Source organism: Bos javanicus, chromosome 11 (assembly GCF_032452875.1).
Source record: "Bos javanicus breed banteng chromosome 11, ARS-OSU_banteng_1.0, whole genome shotgun sequence".
Lineage (NCBI taxonomy): Eukaryota > Metazoa > Chordata > Mammalia > Artiodactyla > Bovidae > Bos > Bos javanicus.
This window is the reverse complement of record NC_083878.1, coordinates 25,863,234-25,887,085: the sequence shown is the minus strand read 5'-3', so window position 1 is coordinate 25,887,085 and position 23,852 is coordinate 25,863,234. Positions and strand designations below refer to the sequence as shown.

Genomic DNA, 23,852 nt, shown 5'->3' with positions numbered 1-23,852 from the left:
AAAATACAAGTCGAAACCTTAGTGAGCTGTCCATTTCATATCCAGTAGGATAGCTATAATTTAAAGATGGAACAATAGCAATTATTGTGAAAGATTTGGAGAACTGGTGAAAATGAAATCCTCTTATACTGCTGATAAGAGTGTATATGGTGCTGCCACTTTGGCAGTTTCTCAAAAGGTTAACATAAAGTTACCACGTGGCCCAGCAGGTTCATTTCTTGGTGTATACCCGAGAAAAGTGAAAACATTCACACAAAAAGTTGTACATGAGTGTTCATAGTGTTATCCATAATAGACAAAAAGTAGAAACAGCCCAGTGTTCATCAAATGATGAGTAGATTTTTTTAATGTAGTATATCCATAAAAGGGAATATTATTCAGTCACAAAAAGGAACGACATGCTGACAAATGCTACAACATGGGTGAACCTTGAGAATGAAAGCATGAAATTCATTTCAAAAGGCTGCACGAATGTGAAATGTCCAGAATAGGCAAATCCATAGAGACAGAAAGTCTTGCCTAGTGCGGGAAGATGGGAAATGACTGTTAATGTATATAGAGTTTCATTTTGGAGTCATGAAAATGTTCTGGAATTAAGTAGTGGTGCTCATTTCTACTTTGTGAATATAGTAAAAATTACTGAAGAGTACCCTTTAAGATGGTGAATTTTATGATATGTGAATTATATCTCAATAAAAGGATAATTAATTTTTTAAATGTCTTATAAGTTTATCTTTTGGTCACCTTTGGAGATTACTGTGTCATGAACTCATTATTCTGCAAAGTGGTAAATTTATGGAAATAATTCTGTATTAACTGATAACAGAATGACCAAATAGCTCATGAAGGAAAGCTTTTTTTTTTAATGGTAGTTTTTCTAAAAATTATAACTAATGGTAGAACACCACTAATTTGCTGTATCTACTGGAAAAATTAATGATAGTCATTGACTACTAATGAGGGAACTTGATGGTGAATGGATCAGGATGGTAATCCGTCTGATCCATCTTAACATTACTCAAAGACATTATGTGTCTCCTGCCTTCAGCCTATTGAATCAAACAAGGGAGTTTTCCTTCTGCAGGTGCTCATTCAATCTGTAAAACAGTCCTCTATAGTTTTGATAAAGTGTGCCTCCTCAGGCTTCCCCTTTCCTCTCCAGGCAGTCCTGTCTTAACTTTACTGCCTCTGGCAGTCTTTGTCAGAAAGTTTGGTTTAGGGCAAGATGAAGTTTGTGTATTGATTTTTCTTTTCTTTTTATGCTTTTGTGTGATTCTTTAAAAAAACCAAACAAACCCAACTTTTTATTTTATTTTGGCGTGTAACCTATTAACAATGTTATGGTAGTTTCCAGAGCACGACAGAGCGACTCAGCCATGCATTTACATGTATCTATTCTCCCCCAGACTCCCTTCCCATCGAGGCTGCAGCATAACATTGAGCAGAGGTCCCTGTGCTACACAGTAGGTCCTTGTTGGTTGTTAATTTTAAATATAGCAGTGTGTACCTGTCCATCTCAAGGTGATAGGGTCATGAATGTCTTTACTAAGTCATCTTCAACCTAAGGAGTCTTTGAGAACCAAGTCCATAGACTAGGTGAGAGGTAAGACCTGAGCTAGGTCAGAGGGGATGTCAGTAGAGTACCAGGACAGAGTGACTTGTTTGGGGATATCAGGGATTTCATTCATGTTTGTTGACTGTGGAATGGATGTAAGTGAGCTTGTCCAGTTTTAGGGTTTCATTGCAATTAAGGTATGAATTGTGCCAGTGTATCTGTGGTCCATTTCAAGAGTTACCACACATAAATTGAGTCGGTCATGTGCTTCTGGAGGAGAGGTTACAGACTGGTGGCTGATACGTCAAATCTGGCCCACAACTGTGTTTTATTTGGCTCCCACAATACGTTTCTTTTTTTTCTTTCTTTAATTTGTTGCCAACATTTCAAAATAGAATTCATATAAAACTTAGGGTTTCTGGCTTCTGTTGAAAAAGCAGAAGATCTGGCAACACCGGGCTTACATTTTCCTCAGGGCATTAACTTCAGCTTAAGCTTAATAGTGCCTGCCTTAGACCCAGTCCTCTGCTGCCTCTGTAACTTACTGCCTTTGTGGGCGTTTGAATTTGTGATCCTTACTGCAGTAGTTTCGGGAAGCTGTTTTCTAAATCCTACATTGTTACTGTCAGCTACCTTTCTTCTTATATTGCTATTTTAACACACTGTATAACTCCTGTTTAATTAGAATATGAACTCTGTGTTAGCAGTTAGTGTGTGTCTTCTATTTCTGGATATTCTCCATGCTAGTATACGGCCTTACATACTTAGGGAAGTCAGTACATATTTATACATCTGTACTCAGATTTGGCAAGGTAATTGAGGAAGCCCAATATCCCTGGTATAGGGCTTCCCTTGTGGCTCAGCTGGTAAAGAATCCGCCTGCAATGCAGGAGGCCTGGATTCGATCCCTGGGTTGGGAAGATCCCCTGGAGAAGGAAAAGGCTACCCACTGCAGTATTCTGGCCTGGAGAATTTCATGGACTGTATAGTTGATGGGGTTGCAAAGAGTCAGACACGACTGACGGACTTTCACTTTCATTTTCAATATCCCTGGCGGCTCAGATGGTAAAGAATCCACCTGCAGTGCAGGAGACCTGGGTTCGATCCCTGGGTTGGGGAGTCCCTTGGAGGAGGGCATGGCAACCCACTCCAGTATTCTTGTCTGGAGAATCCCCATGGTTAGAGAAGCCTGGCAGACTACAGTCCATGGGGTCCCAAAGAGTCAGACACTACTGAGCGACTGAGCACAGCACAATATGCCGCGATATTCAAGACATTTTTATGATATAGGAAACTGTCTTGATACATTGGTTGGGAAGCAGATTAGTATTTTATTGGCCATATTAATAATGTGGGTCCATTGATTTAGATCTGATAAGTATTTTCTCATAGGTAAGTGATTGTAGAAAATAAAAGGAAAGAGCTAAGCTCTTTTTTGGGATATTCATCAGAAATGATGTAGAAAAATGAATTTATTGGTTTCGTTTTTTTAAAAACTGTTACTTGATGATACAGGTACAAAGAGATAATGCAACAGTTGGTGTTGTAAAGAAGTATAGGAAAATGCTATGTTGTGTACATGTGGTTGGATTGTGAAGCTCAGTTTAAGAGGAAGTCCTTCATAGTAATGAAGTAATTGCTATAAAGTTATTGAAAATTGTCTTATTTTATGAACACAACTATATCTTCTTTAGCCACACACTAGGCAATCGGGTAATGGTTTTGAATGTCTAGTTTGAACATTGTAAATGTTGGTTTCATGCCATGAATATTTCTTAACCTGTATTGTGTATTTTTACACAGGTGAGAAATTCATCCACGCTTCTCTTCAGTACCTTGATCACAAGAATATTTGGAGTTAAAAGGGGAAAGGATGAACTTTCCAAAAAAAATAGGTAAGCTTCATCTAACGCTAACTTTATTTTTTACAAAATATCGTTCTGGCCAAAAATAATTTTTAGAATTTTGCTTACTTTTATAGATTGATCTAAAGCATAAAACTATAAAAATAATATAGTAAATGAACCTATGCTGCCAAATGCTAAGCCCCTAGGCAAAAATATCTACTGTTTAATAAGTGGACCTTTCAAAGCAACAAAAATATTGGAGGTAGCAAGGGCTGAAATGTAGAGCTTGTTTCTCAGTGCAACAGCTAAAGTTGTTCTTTTTGTTTGTTTGTTTTTGATTTAATCTTCTTCAGGTATTCCTGAAATGTCCTAAATTGCTTTTTCTTGATGTGTCATCAAGTACTAGCTTGTGCAATATCTTTGCTTTTATAGTAACTGGAAGTTTAAATGTCTAAGGTACGCTCATCGGGCCATGTCCCAGATTACTTCTGCATTAACCTGTAGCCAGGGGGAGTAGTTAAAGGTGTTGGCCACACAGAGTAAACAATGCTTTTTACTTTTAGGTCTATTGTGTTATACTCTCTAAGATGTTTTTCTCTTAAGATTTTTTTTTTTTAATGTCTGGAAAAAAACCTTATTGAAACACTTTGATTATGAGTAATCTTTGGATACAAGGCAGAAGTTCTGTGTGTTGGTTTTTAAAGAAGAGAAGCTTTGAATCGTTGTTTGTTATTAGCAGTTGGGAGGGTTTAATGGCAGCCTGGTGGCTTGCAGTTGTTAACACTAGATGTCACTGTCGCTGCATGTGTAATCACCTCCTGTAACTATTGAGGGTCTGATTTGGCCCAGTGGTCTTTCTCTTGATGCTCTAGAGATATATCAAGCCCTATTCCTCTCCTGCCAAAAAAAGTTGATCAAACTTTTAATTCAGATTTTAAGCTCTTGTTTATTAAAATATATTTTCTTGTGATGGAACTCTTAGGGATTAGAAAATATCTTGAAATAATTGTTTGATGCACTGTTAGTAATTCTAATGAAACCTATTGGTAGTTCTGAATTGTCATTTAAATTGTTGTTTATCACCCCTGCCTGCTAAGTTGCTTTAGTTGTGTCTGACTCTGCAGCCCCTATGGACTATATCCTCTGTCCATGGGATTCTCTAGGCAAGAATACTGGAGTGGGTTGCCCCACCCTCCTCCAAGGGGTCTTCCTGACCCAGGTATCGAACCTACATCTTTTGCGTTTCCTGCCTTGCCAGATGGGTTCTTTACCACTAGCGCCAACTGGGAAGCCCTATTTATCATTCCATAAAATTCAGTAAATATTTAAATGGAAAGCAATTGGCTATAAATGTGAATTCCTTGAGTATACTAAGGAAATATTAGAGAGGCTTTTTTGGTTTTGTTTTTGTTTTTTAGCTGAGTTGTATTTTTAATAAGGATAACATTATTTTTTTGAAAGAATGATTATAATTTTTACTATTTGGCCCAGTTCCTAAATAAATTCTTCCTGTCACTAGTTGTTTTTCTTTTTAGCTTTGCTTATTTTGTTAATAATTCAACAAATTGCTAAGGGTTAAAATGGTTTGGTCATATTATAAGGCCATGGTAAATAGTGTATAAATGAAATATGATATGAGGTTATCAAACAAGTAAAATTAATGTTTAAAACTGAACTCGAAGAAATGCTTTTTTTTCCCCCCTTTTACTTTTTATAAAAGTGATTATTGGGTGTGTTGCAACTTTTACTATGTATAGGATAAAGTGATCAGGTTCATTTTATGTAGGTTACTTCTGAGGAGGGTGGACGAACAGCACAATGAAACCACACTGCGGTAATCTCTTTTCCACAGCATGCTGATGGGAAACCTCCATTATAAGTTCATTCCTCTTAAATAGGAAAAGTTACAGAATATATAACTTTCCTAGAAAGAGGGAAATTGAATATTCACATAATTGTTTTGAGTAAGGCTGACAAGTGAAACGAAGGTATTAAAATGTTAACTTTTCAAAATGTGATGAGCAGTTTTGGTAAGAGTTTTTATTTCAGTAATCTGAAGCTTGGTATATTTCATTACATTTTCAAGGCTTCTGTTCTCTGTTTAACCCTCCAAGAGTCTATTTCTTTACAGCATTACTAGATTTGCTCTCTAAAACCTTAGTGTTTTCAGCTTGCCATTGTTTTAATGATTCTTCTAGTTGTTCTTTGTTTAATTATGTCATTTTGGGATGAAAATGTTTATGTACCTGTCTGCTACAATATTAAGTCCCTGAGGGCAGAACCTTTTGCTTCTATTTTGTGTATATGTGATGGGTGCTGTAAGAATGCTAGTAATAATGATGTCTTTCTTGTTGGTTGGTTACTCAGCCATTGAATAACTAAACTCAGCCAGTCAGACCTCACAGGCTGGTGAAATCTACTTTCACAGCCACAGATTGTTCTGCCACAATCTTGCAAATGTGTGCTCTTGAACAGAATGGAACTGGACATAAAAACATCTACCTTTCCCATCTAGTGGGGGGAATAAGTGTCTATCTTGGAGTAAACAGACTTGGTTTCTAAGCATTTTGCTGCCACTAGAGATGACCTTAATAGACTCCCTTATCTGCTTTGCACTTCAGTTTCTCCATCTATAGAACAGGAATGATAAAATCTGCATTCTGTATTCATAGAGCTACAGGGAGGATAAAACAAATTATTAACAGTTCATTTTCTTATAAAATATTGAAAGTTCTATGCAATTAGGAATATAATTTGCTTTTTCTCTGTTACCACTTCTTTTATTATACTCATTCCATTGTCTTACATTGTCTTCTGGAGTACAGGATCAGTATCTTATCCTTATTTTTGTTTGCCTGGTGCCCAGCATAGTGTCTGGCATGGCCAGAAATACTTGAATAAGCAAGGTTTTTTTACTAGATGAGAGATGAGACATTTGGTTTCTACTCCTGCCTTTGTTGTCATAGAGCCACCATAACCAACTGAAACAAATTAGTTAACCTGTCTGGGCCTTGGTTTTCTCCTCTAAGATAAGCGATTTGGACTATCCTTGAGCGATTTGGACCTCTTGTTTCTATCAAATACTAAGCTAGGGTTTACATAATTTTTACTAGAATTGTGAGTTTGGTAAACTGCTGTGCTCCCAGTGCCTAGAACAGTACCTGCCTGGTAGTTCAGTTCATTTCAGTCGCTCAGTCGTGTCCGACTCTTTGCGACCCCATGGACTGCAGCACGCCAGGTTTCCCTGTCCATCACCAACTCCCGGAGCTTGCTCAAGCTCATGTCCATCGAGTTGGTGATGCCAGTGAACCATCTCATCCTCTGTCGTCCCCTTCTTCTCCTGCCTTCAGTCTTTCCCAGCATCAGAGTCTTTTCCAATGAGTCAGTTCTTTACATCAGGCGCCCAAAGTATTGGAGTTTCAGCTTCACCATCAGTCCTTCCAATGAATATTTAAAGGAATATTGATTTCCTTTAGGATTGACTGGTTTGATCTCCTTGCAGTCCAAGGGACTCTCGAGAGTCTTCTCTAACACCATAGTTCAAAAGTATAAATTCTTTGGAGCTCAGCTTTCTTTATAGTCCAACTCTCACATCCATACTTGACTACTGGAAAAACCAAAGCTTTGACTATATGGACCTTTGTCAGCAAAGTAATATCTCTGCCTGGTAGTAGGGACAAGTTCCCCTTTCATGTATAAAGAAAGGAGCAGGGAATTTCTATGGTGGTCCAGTGGTTAGGAATCCACCTGGCAATGCAGGGGACATTGGTTCAATCCCTGGTCCAGGAACTAAGATCCCACATGCTGCGGAGCAGCTAAGCCCATGCACCACAACTGGTGAGTTCATATGTTGCAACGAAAGATTCCCACGTGCCACATCTAAGACCAAATGCAGCCAAATTAAAAATACATATATACTTTTTTTTTTAGAAAAAGAAAGCAGCAGAGGTTCTGCATCCCCATTCATAGGTATGTAGAGTAGCCCTATGAATGCTCATAATGATTGAACTCTGGAGCTCATTAACCTTGTTCTAGATGGGTCTTTTGGATTATGAAGAATGAGAAAACATAAGTTGTACTTGTTTGTTTTAAATACTGTTATTACATTTTAATTTCCTAAAGCACCTTTCCTTTCTATTTATTACCCCCCAGACTGACTTGGCCTGACAGAATGAGTAATTGATCCTTTGTAGAATCAGAAGCGACACAGCTCTGTGATGTGGGGAGCGTGCTGGGCTTCCCACATGGCCTCCATCTGCCTTGAGTGGGCTCACCTTGGTAGTTCCTCATTCCACACAGACAGGAGCTAAACCAATGTGATCTTTAACTCTGGTCTTTCCCTTTAACCCCTTTGTGTATTAATTGTCAGCTGTTCTAGTCCCCGGTAAATGACAAATATCAACATACATGTAGTAGTCTGAAAAGCTTTATTTCATTACTTTTTAAGAGCCTATTTTTGTTTTCTTTAATTTTTTAAATGTTTAATTGGAGGATAATTGCTTTACAATGTTGTGTTGGCTTCTGCAGTGTGAATCAGTGATAAATATACATATGTCCCCTCCCTCTTTTTTTCTTCTTTTACTCAGCTTTATTTATTGATGTAAAAATGACAAAATTATATATATTTAAAGTGTGCAACATGATTTGACATACATATACATTGTGAAATGATTACTAGATTTTGCAATTCTGTTTGGAATTTTATCTCAGTTAGGTTGAAGTTGCCCTAAAATATTTTAAACATATAACTACCTGATTTTCAAAGATAAGCCTGAAATATGATTTTCCCCTCAAGATGAAATATGAGGAATTCAGCACTTATTCCCATGAAAAGTTTTATTTTAGACTTTGCCAACGCTTCATGCAGGTGCTTAGTACAGAGTGCTCTATAGCCCTTGCTCTCTCCATGTTAAACCAGTCAGCCAATAAGAATTTATAAGCATTTGTCATTAACTCAATGTTGACACAGCAGAGGAGTCCATGAGAAATAGGAAACGTGGACCTTGCTCAGGGAGCTTACCTTTCAGCTTGGAAACAAGAACTGTCATTTGTGAAACAGGTACAAATAGAAGACAACATAACAGTAATCAGGTGCACAGTGTAATCTGAGTAATGGATGCATTAGAAATTCATCAGTGGAGAGTTGAGTGGAGCACTTGGGTGGACTGTGTTTCTGATAAAACTCTGGGGATGAGTAGATTTGGGGTACACAGAAACAAGTAGGTTGAAAAAGAAGAACAAAAGAGAAATAGTCTTGTTTTCAGTGTTAAGTACAATCTTCATTCTGTCGTGTTAGAGAGAGCTCATATTCAAATTAATAGCTTAGGATGGTTTAGTACAATTTAAGGGGAAAATGTTTGTAAAAGGATCACTAGGTCCAAGTAAAATTATTTCTAATGAGCATGTTGGGAGATGTTAAATTGTTTTATTTTCCTGAGTATAAATAACAGAGACTTGCTTTAGTTATTTCCCTTAGCGTCTTCTTGGTGTAGGTCTGGAAGGATCCTCTAAGGGACATCTAATCTAGTCCAGCCCCTGCTTATAGACAGATTTTGAAGCAATTTCCAGACAGACTGGCTTCTCTCCTGTTGTTCATGTTTTCTAGGAAAAGAGATTCCGCAAGTTTTTGTGGTTACCCACTCCATTGTTTCGGAAAGAACTGGGTTCTCAAAACTAAAATTGGGAGCTGTAGGGCAACTAGGTTTTTATATTTTCAAGAATGTAATTATTAGAATTCAGAATAGCTTATTTTATTTGCTTTGAACTACATAGTAGTTTGTAGCATGTGCCTATTTGGCCAAGCTGAAGATTCAAATTTTCTTTTGACTGTGGCCTGGATAATCTTAACATCCTCAGACCCAAAGGGTTCTTGTTTTTTCCCCATTCAACAAGCATTTATATTGTGTGCCCTCTGCTTTATATTGTGTAATCCTCTGCTGGGCACTGGGATCCAAAGGTGAAGCAGACATACTCTTGGCCCTAAGGAAACTGACCATCTAATGAAGAATATGGCAGTTACCTGTTGTGCTAGACTCTCTGTCCCACCCATGTAAAAGGAAGAAAGAAGTAGTGAAGGAAGATGGCATATCCATTCGTGTGCTCAACATATGCCAAAGTCTTTATAAGTGTCTAATTTGGCCTTCATCACAGCCCTGCAGAATGGATAGAGTCATTGTAATTTCACCGAGAAGTAAATTAAGGTTGGTGAGGTTGAGTTACTTCTTGGAGGTCATGCAGCCAGAAAGTGGTAGAACTTGAATCCAAATCCAGCTGCATCTGCAGAGTGCCTGTGGATTTACCCAACAGCACACACAGCCCTTTGTGATCAGTGAGTCACTGTTGATAGCCTGGCTTTAGATTTTACATCCTGAGACCATGGGAAATGAGGCACTTCACCCAAAGTTTCAATGTGGAGCCAGGACTCTCACATCTGCCTTATGGCAAGTTGATTTTAAGACCCTTTAATTACTCCCGATAGGATATCAGTGTGGCCAGTAAGCCATTTACCTCTATAAAACTCCTGTATCTGATGATAGTTGGGTACTATAGAGAGAGGATTTGGGCGTTTTGTTATAATCTTTGTCTATGGTATGATGTCTTCCAAGCTTAACCTAATGTTTTTCCAAGTCTCTAATTATATTTTTCATTCATTTATTTAATAACAATTATAATAATGGCCCTCATTATATTAGTTTTTGTATTTGAGAGGACCTAAGAAGCTACCTTGGAGAAGGCAATGGCACCCCACTCCAGTACTCTTGCCTGGAGAATCCCATGGACGGAGGAGCCTGGTGGGCTACAATCCATGAGGTCGCTAAGAGTCGGACACGACTGAGCGACTTCACTTTCACTTTTCACGTTCATGCACTGGAGAAGGAAATGGCAACCCACTCCAGTGTTCTTGCCTAAAGAATCCCAGGGATGGGGGAGCCTGGTGGGCTGCCATCTATGGGGCCGCACAGAGTCGGACACGACTGAAGCGACTTAGCGGCAGCAGCAGCAGCAAGAAGCTACCCAGTCCTGTTCTCACTTTGTAGATGTGAAAATTGAGGCACTCAAGGTCACATGGCTAGTGCTGGAAATAAGGTTAATGGTTATTTTTAGCTCACAGTTAGCTTAACTAAGACATTTAAAAAATTTAGCTGATCATTTATAAATGGAGTTTCTATTAGCAACAATAATACTAGTTTGGATTCAAATATTTTGAAATTAAGCTAAGAGCCCCAGTGTTTTGATATGGTCTGGAGGTGTCATTCATGCATTTTTCACAGTTGTTTATAGAACATTCAATCTAGGTCTTTAGGCAGAGTAGGTAAATGTGTACTTTTGGAGACTGAGAAGTAAAGTACAAGTCTTGAGTAACTCTTATTGAGAAGTTCTTAAAATCAGAATTCTGCCTACTCTGACACTTTGGCCTACTAGAGAGTTTCATGTTTCAAGTTTTTGTTCATTCTTAGGTTCATGGATCACAAGTAGGAAAACCACAAATAAAAATTTTAACCAAAAAGAAGCTCTTAAAAAGAAATATGTTCATGAACTTGAAGTGGGAATTAGTCACTGTGTTCTTAAATATTGACTCTTGCCGGGGCGAAGTAATCTTTGTTCCTAAGTACTGCTTCAGGCCATTGCCTTCTTTAATAACTAAGGCATTGTTGCTTTAGTTTGAGCATGTTCTATGGAATTTTGGCAATGCATGCATCCTCTTTCTGTGTCTCAGTAAAAGCATGAGTAAATATTTTTTCTTAGCTTTGGTATTTTTGTAGCTTACATTTTATATGAACCAGACTAATATACTGTAATACCAGGATTACATAATTTAGGACATCAGGATTTCTTCCAGAACTATGAGATAAAGTCCTCATTTATCAGGGGCTTTACAAGCAGTATTTGTTGCTCATTCAGTACCTGTAGAGAAACACCACAGAGCTCTTTTCCCAGTGAGAAAATGGAGTCAAAGAGGTTAAAACCAGAGGGAACAGTTTCTTTAGAACTTGGATAATACTTCTTCTTTATTCAGAACTTGATCCTTTTAACTATTGGTTTTAGTAATGTGTAGTTTAGAAATTCTAGGAATTTCAGACTATTCTTATTACACACCAAGATGCCAGACTTTTAATAAAATATAATCAATAAAAAGTTTTCATTGAATACTTATGATATGCCTTTCCACTCTAATATCTCCTAAAGTAGTTTATGACACGGTCCTAGATTTAAATGAGTTTATTATTTACTGATAGAGAAAACATGTGAGCTAGTTTAGGAAAAATGAATATCCAACTCTTCTGATATTGTCAGGGAATAGGGGGCAGAGGGAGTCAGAGGAGGATGAGGTCAGTCTCCATGCAGGAGTTAGAGCTTAATCTGGATTTGAAAGGATGGTCAGGATTTGAATAGGTAGAGAGGAGGATGTGGCCTATAAGGTTATATAGGCATGAACAAAGATATCAGTGGTGGAACACTTGTTGTATATGTCTGAGAAAGTTAGAAGATAAACCAGACCAGGGCTGAAAGCTCACAATGGAAGTATTCATTCATTCATCCATTTTTTCCATTTATTCCTAGAGCCAAGGATACATTGATCCTGGATCCTACCCTCTGTAGGCACTAGACCAGGTTCTGGAGCTATATCAATGAGTAAAACAGATAAGCCAAGGAGACTAGTTTGAATTTTACATGACATTATGAGTCGTTTTGAAGTTTTAATCTTGGAGTATTCCATGAGACAGGCATTGTTTTAGGAAATCATTTGAGAACTGATTGCATTTTGTGTTCCCCACTGGTAGTATTGGAAAATATGATGCCAGACTATGGAAGAAAGTTACTTAGGAATAGCTTGTACTCTCTGTAGATTGTTAAAACATGGTTCCAGCTTGATGTGGTTTTTTTCTTTTTTTAAACATTTATTCTTTTTGTTACTTCTACATTGAGTAGTGGCTATATTAGAGGGGAATATACCTTATGTTTTGAGGATTACTAGTTTCCTCAAGGTATTAAAAAGATATTTAGTGAAAAGTAGTTTATTATAAAGTCAAGTAAGCTTTGCAAATACTGGATTAAATTCAAATTTCTTTATGACAGGACTTCTCAGAACCTTTCATATGCTCTAATAGGCTTTGTGAATCTTCAATAACCATGTTTGACCATGGATCTCAGAACATCTATTACCCTCTTGTGTTCCATCACACATAGTTTAGGGGATATTGCCATGGGGATACTGGTTGAGGCAGGTGAAAGGCATGTTTCCAATCATTAGGAGCTGTACCATACAAAGGAAGATATTCATTTCAGGTCTATCTTGGTAGCAACAGAAGGACTTCATTTTAGTTGCAGTTAAATATGCTGTAAGTTATCTTGAGTTGTCAGGTAAAAATTTAAGATGGTATCCTCACATATGGTAGGTGGTCAATAAATATGAATCAGTAAAATCTCATAGCTTTAGACCTTTTAAAATCTTATATATAAAATGCTTCTTTGGGAGAATAAACTTTACACCAAATTAGTTTCTTCTACCATTTTGTCAGATGAAGATAACATCCCTTTTCCCCAAAGCTTTGATCATTGATAATGGGGGAAATAGGGCCTACACCATGGTTGACGAACCTAACAAGGTTAGTGCCAAGCCCATCAGAGTGTGATGTATGTATCTGTGTGTGTGAATGTGTGTGTTTGTTGGGAGGGCAGATAGGAAGAGGAGAACAGAACAGTAACCAGATTTGAAATATAATAGGTAAGACTTTAAGACCTACTAGTACGGCTGAGTTCTATACCTTTGGTCTGTATGTCTTGCTAGCAGCATCTTGTTGTTGTCCTTCATCAAGGACACTTGGAGCTATTATGAATAGCTCCATTGTAAATATTTAAACAGAGGCTTTAAATAATTCAGATTTGAAGGAGTTAGAATGCTTTTGGCTGCAAGTAACAGAAAACTCAAATAAAAATTTAAACTATAAGGAAAAGTTACTATCTCAAACATAACCAAGAAGTTTTAAGGAGGGTTGATTTATTCATCATTGATTCATTTGATGAGGTTGATAACATCATCAGAGACCCAGGTTATTTCCATTTTTCACCATGCCATCCTGGATGTGAAGGCACTGGCCCCAAACAAGCTTTCTTCCTGATTTCAAGATGGCTGCCGTTCCTGCCATCACATCTCGATGCAGCAGATGCAGTATGCAGTGGCTTGTGTGTCCCTCTTTCTTTTCGAGAGTGACAACACCACCTCCTGTGTGAGTTCCCACACTCTCATCTCCACACTCTACAGACTTCCCTTCAACATCTTTTTGGCAGTGTTAACATCTTAGTATGCCCCAACTTATCCCAGACAATGGATCCACCATAATTAACTTAGACTAATTAGGATTCTCCAGTTGGGTCTGGGGTTGGTGCCAGCCCTCCCTGTAGCATATGACTATGGAGAGAAGGGTGAATACCCAACCAAAGTCAAATACTGTTAAAGAAAGGATGGGGTGAGGGAATGGATTTTTATTAGGTGACTAATAATGTCTGCTGTTACATCCTTCTAGGCTATCTCAAAAGCTTTGAAAATCTTTTCATTTCATTAGGAAGATAAATTATATATGTAGCCTTTTAGCCTAATAGGAAAGTGTATTTTCCCTCTATTTATGCAATTCCTTCATGTAATTTTTAAAAGATATGAAGTAGTAAAAGTGTCTGGCTTTCTGTATCACTCCTATAGGCAAGGCTTCATTAAAATTTTTTGCTTAGGAACAAAGTTTTGTCTTTACACATGAAAGACGTTTTGTATAGCTTTAAAATAGAGATACTGAATAAAATAAAATGAATTTCTAAGTCAGAAAATGCTACTTTGCAATATGAAATATCTCTCTGATTCATAGCTAACCTCCAACAAGCTAACAGCATTAACATTGTTTTTATTATAAACTATAACTCACTTTGGAATTTGACCCATATTACAACGTTGATTTTGGTCTTGTAGGGTTAAATGGTATGAAGTCAAATCTAAATTTATTGAAATTGGTACTTAATTATTTTTATTTATAAACACAAAATCCCTGTTCTATTTAAACTGAGCATACTATTTTGCCATGACTTTGGGGGCCTCTGAATTCAAATTAGGCCATCTGTCTTGAATGACTTCTCTATCTTTATCTGCCGGGTTTCTTTCTTTTCTGTCTGTCCAAACTGTTACCATTTTATTCTGTACAAACTGCCTCTATAGACGTGGAACATGTCTGGGTCACAGTAAACCAGCCCAGCTCAAAGGAAGCTGGGGTCAGACTGGCTACATTTGACAAGGATCAGTAAGTCTGGTCCAGGTGCTAAACCTTGGCGGTCTAGAATTTTCTACTGTAGAAGCACATCCCTAGAGCCATCCATTGCTCTTAATACATCTTTGTCTTTCTTCTGTTTATCTCTATGATCACTCGTTGTGAACAGCTAATTTAGATACATAAAAACGATCCTCCATTTATAAGCACACTTCCTCCCTTTAAATTCACTTGATCCCATTTTCACCCCCCTACAATCAGAGCCCTCCCTCCTAAGTCACCGGTTTCACTCTTACAATTGGTGGTCTGTTTAGATGGGTCAGTATTTTTTTTTTTTTCATCATTTGTTCAACATGTTTACTGTGTTCAAGACACTGAGCACTGAGGGGAGTACAGACCTTTGTAAAGTGTGATCTGTGTATTTGAAGAATAGTGGAGGAGGAGAGCTAAGACTTGAACTCAATTGTCATGCAAGGTGGAAAAGCCACAAGTACTCTGATAGCACCTTTCCTGTCCCTCAAGGGGGAGCTTGAGTGCGCCACTCCTTCCGCTTCCTGGCTTCCTGGCTTCCGTCCCGCAGCGGAAGTGTGCCTGTAAGAGCTCACACTCTTCAAAAGCTCATCCTCTCTAAACCCTTCTCCTTCCCTTCCCAGTTCTACCATTTAGGTGGGAATATCTCACGTGACCATTTCTTTATCTTGCCTTTGTTTTATCTGTGGGACAAGCAACGATTCAGATCATAATCAGTACACGAGAGGGCAGTATTAATGATATCCCTGCCCTGTGTGTATTTGGAAACGCAGTTCTCTGTAGTGAAAAAAGTGTCACTGGCCTCTGAAGGTGGTGAACGCCCACTTTTTTTTCCCAGAAACACACCACAAGTCATCCGCTCTGCGTCCTTTCTGCTTTTAATTAAGCCAACTTAATTTTCCTAAGCTTCAACATGTTAGGGAAATAAAAGAGAACTTCTCTTCAATGGTGTTCTCTTGCTTTGATTAGCTACTAATGCTGCATGTAATAACATAAGGTTTAACTTTTTATTGTTGTTAAAATATAATGTTTCAGTGGGAAAGTAAATATATTTTCTAAGGGATACCTGCAGTGCCTCCACTTATAATATTTATGTCTTTGGAAAACATGTTTCAATTGCCAGATGATCATTTGTAAGTTGTGACCTTTCTACAGATGGACATTTCTTTCTTAAATACTTGCTTGTTCTTTTCCTTCTTGTTTTCAACCCCAACTGCCTTCAGAATTGTACTGCCAGACTGGTTGGTTCACCCATGAACATTTAATTCCAGGGAATTCATGGCATTTTCTGTTTAGGTTTATTTCTCTGGAAATTTCTTCTTGTCCCCACCCTCCATTAAATTAAAATGTAAAATGTAATGATTTTTCTTGGTTTTGTAAATAAAACTCTTTCTAGCATTTTTCTAGCATTTTAAAATAACATTCCTTATGATAGACAAATCATGGGTAACTTAATAATTCTCTTACTATTAATATTTAGTTTTCCCCTAATTTAAAAAATATTTTTAATAATGTCGTGGTGAGTATCTTTATTTACAAAGTGTTTTAATACGTAGGGTTATTTCTTACAGATAGATTCTCCTCAGTGTGATTTCTTGGCAACAGTATATAACTAGACTTCAGATTCTTTTTATGTATTGTCAGAATTCTTGATAAATTAGTCTTGAAAAATGATTTCCCCCTGTCACCCTCTTAACTCAGGAATTTTCATTAGTTCTCTGTTGCCCATGGTCTAACATTTCTGCCCCTTTAACTGGCCTTTGTCCTTTTTGTTAAATCTTTTTTTTTTTCTTGTTTTAACCAACTGTCTGCCATTGAGCATTTACAGTCTGTCTTCTTTTTACATGTTATAAAGAGTGGTACAAGAAATACCTTCATAGTTTTTAGCTTTTCCTATGTTTTCTGGACTATTTCTTTGGGATAAATGATCAGAAATTGAAATACAGAATTAAAGAATATAAACATTCCATGAAACTGATAGCCAGACTTCCTTTAAATAAGATAACAATTTACAAATTTGCCAGCACGTATAATCTTTCTAGTAGTGGGTATTATTCTTTTTTTAAAGCAGGTTTTTGAGAAGGTGGAAGGGGAAAATTAGCATGTTTCAATTTATATTGCTGTTATTAATGATTAGGTTGAACATTTGCCCACATTATTTGTTGGTTAATTGCATTTTTGTCAGGTTAGCTTTCAAGGCCCTATATAATTTGAACCTGCCCTTTTTACCTTGTCTTCTATTAATCAAACCCACAAATATTTATTGAACTTCTACCAGCTACCAACGAATGCATGTAGTCTAATCAAGCTAATCTAACTACTGTTCCTTTCAGTGTTATGATTTTCCTTTTTGTTGCTTTTGTTCATGTTTTTTCTGTTCCTAAAATGATTATCCCTTCTTTTCTGCTTACAGCATGCTGATTTTCCCCATCCTTTAGGGTTTACCCTGCATCTTTTTTTCCTCTGAGACATTTTCCCTGACATTAATGTAGCTTCCTTGAGAGCAGGGCCTGTGTCTGATGCCTTTTCTTTGGCCCTAGTATCTTGTAAAGGGTCTGCCTTACATAGGAGGCAAAGAAGTGATCTATTGATGTTGCTAAGAAAATGCGTGTGGTGTTCAGCAGTTCTCGATTTAACCTTTGACTCTGACTTTAGGCAAGTTTAGTTTGTTGAGTCTCAGTTTCTTTATCCCAGCATCATCATAGATTGGAGATGATACTTCAGTCTGCCTCCAGAGTTGCTGTGAGGAGTGAGTGTGATGAAGCTCGTAAAGGGCCTGGTGCAGTGGTACTTGGTATACAGGAGGCTCTCTTTCAGTGAGAATTGTTTTTAAATTAGCTGAATGAATCATGCTTGTCCCAGCAGTCACTGCTTTCCCTTTCCTTAGGCCTCTTCCAGGTGTACCCCAAATGATGTGTGCTATCTCTTTCTTGTGTTGGGATTGCTTCTTGTGAATTAGTTTGTTGCTGTTCAGTTGCTAAGTTGCGTCCGACTTGTTGCGACCCCGTGGACTGTAGCCTGCCAGCCTTGAGGTTTCCCAGGCAAAAATCCTGGAGTGGGTTGCCTTCTGCATTGGCAGGCAGATTCTTTACCACTGAGCACCAGGGAAGCCCATGTGAACTAATTAGGTACTCTCAAATCAATTCCAAGTTATTCAGGGGAGGAATTGTGTTTTAAATCAGTTGCATGTCCTAAAGCAGTGTGTATTGATTGGTTAGGTGTAGCTGAGTAACTTTGGTAGCAATGAAAATAAGGGCAAAGCAGTGATGAAGATCTCATTTCTGTTTTTTACCGAAATCTTTACTGGACCTTTGCTAGAAGAAATTATTTTATTTTGGGGTCTTTAAGAAATGCTTAGTTTTGTTGCCTGTTCAGCCAACTGGAGTTAGTTATCCAGTAGAAAATGGTAAAAATATCCAGATAACACCACTGGATTTCACTTTTCCATATAGTGTTTCACAGTGTTGTATTCATTAATATTTGTGAGAAACCTATGGTTAATACCACCAGAAGTCATAAACTAAATCAGATTTCCCCCCGTTTTAGCTTTCACATGACTTGGATTAACAACAGTGTTACTCCCTAATTTACACCTGGGATTTAAAAACCTTCTCAAAAAGCTGAAACAATGATTCATATTTAGTCACCATATGACTGGATTATTTTCATTTATTGAAAATATAAACAAGAAAAAATATCCTGGATAAAGAGCTCCATGTATTTTAACTAGTGACAGATGCTATGATCAGAATTTCTACTTAAGTCAGGCATTTTTGACATACACCTCAAGCCTCGCAATTAAGCTTTATGCCTTTCCAAACATAACAGTTAACCAATAAACCAAAATATCAGCCCGGTCTGGCTTAGCTCAGCGGTCTTTTGATTTCTTCCAGTCTGTTTGATGTGGAGGCTTATTGAGATTTATCTACTGAGCTGTTCATAGTTTGTAGGGCTGGCTATATTATATAAGATTCCATTAGTGACGGGAGAGTGTAGACAGTCTCTACAGTGTAGATAATTTAGCCAGTTGTGCTGGTCATGGTTTTGTCGAAATTTTTAAGACTTCTGTCAAGATTTTTAAAAACTTATAGTCAATGATTTTTATTTCCCAGTTTATACCATAGCCTCAAAACAGATATAATTTGATTGGTCCAATTTAGTAGAAAATTTCTGTCAGTAGAAATCTCTATGTAGATTGAAAAGTTTTCCACTTATTGGGACCAGTTTATCCACAAGCGAGATAAAAATAAAAAATATACAGTAAGCAATTATAAATGTTGGGTATGCTACATGCTAAGTCATTTCAGTCACGTCCGACTCTCTGCGACCCTGAAGACTGTAGCCCGCCAGACTCCTCTGTCCATGGGTTTCTCCTGGCAAGAATACTGGACTGGGTTGTCGTTTCCTACTCCAGGGAATATTGGGTATACCTAATATTGGGTGAGTTAGATATCATTCCATTATGCTGTTTGTGATGGTAATAGCATCAGTATCCTCAACTTTATAACATAAAAGCTGCAGGGGACTTTGATTAACTTATGCCATGCAATCTGGAATACTCAATAAGATAATTATTATTGTCCTCATTCTCAATGACACACTTGGAATTCATATTATTTATTTGCTACGTGTCTTGTATCTAGTATGAAGCAGAGCTGGTGTTCAAGTTCAGATACAACTCCCAAACCAGTTATTTTTGCATTTCGTTAAAGCTTTTTGTTATATAATACACAATATTTCTAAAAGTAACAATGTCCTGCCAAACAGCTTTCCAGTGGTTTAATCACATCCTCTTTCCTAAGAAGTAGATTAAAATTACTCATGTTTACCCTACTGGAGATAAGAGAACAAGAGCATATTGGAGAAATAATAAAATGTATTCATTCTTTCTGTCTCAGTTGCCTCATGTTTTGAATGGGGGAAGTAACTAGTACTCACCTCATTGGGCTTTGAGATGGATTAAGTGAATAAATGGGGCTTCCCTGGTGGCTCAGATGGTAAAGAATCTGCCTGCAATGAAGGAGACCATGGTTTGATCCCTGGGTTGGGAAGATCCCCTGGAGGAAGGCATGGCAACCCACTCCAGTATTCTTGCCTGGAGAATCTCCATGGACAGAGGAGCCTGGCAGGCTACAGTCCCTGGAGTCCCAAAGAGGCGGACATGACTGAATGACTAAGCACAACACAGCACAAGTGAATAAACAAATGCGATTAGAAGAGTGCCTGGCATTGAGTAAATGGTAATATGTTTTGCTGTTATTGCCTTCATTTACTCAGCAGAGTTTATTCATCCGTTGCTACATGCCAGGTAATGTACTAGGTATTGAAAGGTAAATAAGTCCAAGTCTTTGGTCTCACAATCAAGGGAAGGAGACATACAGCAGACTATACACCATTGGCATGAATGTTCTATACAGAGGTCTGCAAGGAGAGATTTGGAAGCATGAGCAGAGATGAGTACCTGCTGTTAGAAAGGCTTCCTGTAAGAATTCGGGCTGAGCTTGATGTAAAAGTTAGCCAAGAAAACAGAGGAAGAAAAGGGAGCCAGAAGGACAGATGACAGTGGTAAAAGGTTGGTATGAACACATTTCCTCAATTAGGATTTCTTGAAGACTTTCCCTAGTAGTCACAGTATTGTTGTTGTTCAGTCGCTGTCATATCCAGCTCTTTGTGACATGATGGACTGCAGCCCACCAGGGTTCCCTATCCTTCAGTATCTCCCAAAGTTTGCTCAAACTCATGTCCATTGAGTCGATGATGCTATCTTACCATCTCATCCTCTGAATAGTTACTTGTTTAAAATATTGACTTATGGAATGTTTTTTATGGAGAATATTATGAAGAACTATGTTTTAAGGAACACACTTTGGGAAATTGAGTAAATCTGGTGGTGAGAAGTGAGTGCAGGTCAGAAATGGGATAGACATGGAGAAGGGGGTATAGTTAGAGATATTAAGTCAGTTTAACAGTATTTAATGAAAAATGAAGAGACCGAGGGACAGGAAAGGAAGATAGTGAGGTGAGAGCAGATTCCGGGCTTAGAATAGTGTCTGGGGCTGATGGTGCAGTTTACAGAGGTGAAGATTTAGGAGAAACATTGGGAGGGTGGAATGGGGGAGATTCAGACTTCAGTTATTGTATCTGTTTTGAGGTGCCTGAGGGACACCCAAGGGAACATACTCATCACACCGTTCATTGTCTTGGGTCTGGAGCATATGAGTGAGTTCTGGGCCGGGCGAAGGAGTCATTCGTGAAAGATGGTATTTTATGCCAGGAAATTGACTGAGAGAACCCAGTCGGGCGAGCGTAGACTTGCTGGGGCCATCACTGTTTAAGTGACGTGTGGAGAAGGAGGATCTCTCAGCAGAGGTTATTTCAACAATCTGATATTCTTTGGGACAGTTCTGATATTCTTTGGGACAAACTGACAATATTCTTTGTCAGTTCCCTGTGCCCTCTTTTCAAGATCTATGAGTATTTTGTGGTGTTTTTTTTTTGGGGGGGGGGAAGTGTCTGACTCCACCCATGCAGGAAACCTACTTTGCGGGCCACTCCTTCTCCCAGGAATCTGAGTAGTTGTAGAAAGAGGCACTTCACCCACACCCTGAGCTCTCTGAGGAGAGTGTGAGAGACACCGCCCAACCCTTCCAAGCCCAATGGGGGAGGGTGGAGCCATGTTGCACTGTTAAGTTTTTGAATATGAGGTCCTTCAGTGTAACTGGAAAAATCATGAAAGAGAAGTATTCCACTAGATTAAACAAGTTCAATGGGTTTTAATTTTCCTGATAAACTATTATTAAGAAATTGTTTTGGAGATTTACTCTCTGAGTAGGATTAGCTAACCTACATTTTTCATTTGGATAAGTGGTTCTTTAATTAGAAACCAAGATTAAGGGAATAGCTCCCCATTGCTTTATATAGTGTAGAGAACGTATGTGAAAATGCCAAATGAAAGGTTTCCTCATGCTAGTGAGGAGCAGGGAAAACAAGAGGAAGTTATAATATGTTAAGGGAAAGGATTCTGTTCTCCCAGCGTGCCTGCTTTTATCTTCAATTCTGGAAGTCTCTGCCGGCATTTTTTTTTTTTTTCTAATTCCCTATTCTTGTCGTGCCAGAAGTTGCATATTTCTGGCAAAATGTTCATTACTGGCTAGGGGTGCAGCAAGAAATCCTTTGCCAGAGAATTAAGCAAGCAGAAGTCTGTCAAAACAAATATTCTAGTTTGAAAATATAGTCCTGTTGGGGGGGAAGGGGGAGGGGTGGATAGTGGAGGAGGCCAGGGCATGTTCTAAGGCTGAGTATTTATTTCATAAGAATTCTGTGTCCTAAAAGATTGTTGCTGGTAGGAGTGCTGGAAAAAAACAGGATTGTGGTACATTAAATGTACCGATGAGCAAGGATGGATTTTGGGGGATTTTTGGTTTGCTCTCGTGTTTGGTATTTAGCTCCTATAATGACAGCCTTTGCTAAGAGTGAAACATTTGATAACAAATAGCCTTTAAATTTAATTGAAGAGGAATTTAACAAAACTTATGTTTACATGGAAAAACTCTCAGGCCTGAGGATATTAAACATGTATAAATAAACATGCACATAAACACACAGTCCACTTCATAAGCATTTATTTGACTGGTAAATGCCAACTTTATGTAATTTCAGCCTTAAAAGTATTGGCCTATTGATTCTGAAAAAGCACAATTTTTTTTTCTTCCCAACTTTTCCTTGTACCTCTCTCTTGTTACTTTAAAAGAAAATCATTTTATAGAAGAATGATTATAGATTGGATAGATGTAATGTTTTGGGATTTCTTTGCTGTTTAGTTGCTTAAATCTATTATAATTTTGCTCTTCAAGTTGGAGAAACATAGACTGACATTTGTGTTACTTTCCACTGGGATATGGGGTGGGATTAACCATATTAAGCTCCAAGGATGAAAATCATTGCACACAGAGGTGGATTTTGAAGATTTCCTGACCATATATCTGCCTACAAATGATATTATTTTTTGAAAGAATTTTAAAAACTAAAATGTGCTGCATTGTAATATTGAAGTAAGTGATCATACATAATAGAATGTCTACATAATAAAGAAAAGCCCTCAAAGGAGTATTAACGAAATGCAGACTGCTTTATTCTTATCTCCTTTTAGGCAAGTTTTAGACTAGGTGCCATCTAGGCAATTCAGGGAACACATATGTGCCTTTTTCTGAAGTAGTAGGCAAAAACCTTCTTCTTGGTCTTTGATTTTCCAATTTGATGTACTTTAGTTACTGGAAGAAACATTAATTAATATACTTAAAACAATATAGTAATTCAAAAGAATAAATTTTTTTGGAGGGGTTGAAAAGATCATGGTGCACCATTGGAATTTGCCTTTAGTAAATGTAACATTTGTTTTCTAAAGAATTATAACAACATACTTAAATTCCAGAACAGTAAGCAAAATAGCTTAAGTTCACTGACTTGAAAAAACATTCTTTTATACTGCACGGTTCTAAAATAAATACTTAAAAGAAACAGAGAGCAAGCCATTCTATCTTGGATTTCATTTTCCTTCAGATAGAACAGCTAGAACAAACATTCTTGCTAGTTAACATTGCCTGTGTTTTTATGAAGTTAATAACTGACCTGTCAATCATGTCCTATATAAATACGGTAGTTGAATGCTTTCTGCTTTAGAAGCACTTTTATTTACAAGAGCTGCCAGCCAAGATTTCCAAAGGACTCCACGGGCTGTTTGCTTTGATCTGTTTTGAGGGCTGGTCTCTTTATACCTGTTGGTTCACTATTTATGATACCTTTGTGTAATCAGGTATGGGGAGAGCAGATGTGCAGAATAAACACGTCTTAAGGAAACCAAGGCTCAAGAGAAATCATGTAATTATGCACCAACAGCTTTAAAAAGAGAGAGAGGGCATATTTCCTTAAATCAACTGAGTTGCTGTTATGACAAGAGAGCAGATGTTGTGGTATTCACCCCAGAGAAGGAAAAGATGCTCTCTTAAATCTGAGTTTGTAATGAATGGAGGTGGTGTGTTTATCCCTACCCTTCAAACTGTTGCTCTCCTTTTAAATTTTTAAATTGCTGAGATGTTCCAGCTCCTCTCGGTTGACTTTTTACCTTTGACCTTTTTTCGTTTGCTCCTTGCCTCGCAAATGTTTACCACA

At 37.8% G+C, this 23,852-nt stretch overlaps 1 protein-coding gene across 7 annotated transcripts in view; it reads left to right on the top strand.

Annotated features, from left to right (window-relative positions):
• THADA (THADA armadillo repeat containing) overlaps window positions 1-23,852 on the top strand; it is a 337,352-nt gene that overhangs the window by 93,689 nt on the left and 219,811 nt on the right. For all 7 annotated transcript variants that reach the window (XR_009739347.1, XM_061432209.1, XM_061432207.1 and 4 more), the window contains one exon: window positions 3,359-3,450. Coding sequence is in view for 6 of the 7 variants with exons in the window: in XM_061432209.1 (XP_061288193.1) it covers window positions 3,359-3,450 (92 nt within the window). In the remaining variant the exon portion in view is untranslated. The remainder of the gene's footprint in view (window positions 1-3,358; window positions 3,451-23,852) is intronic.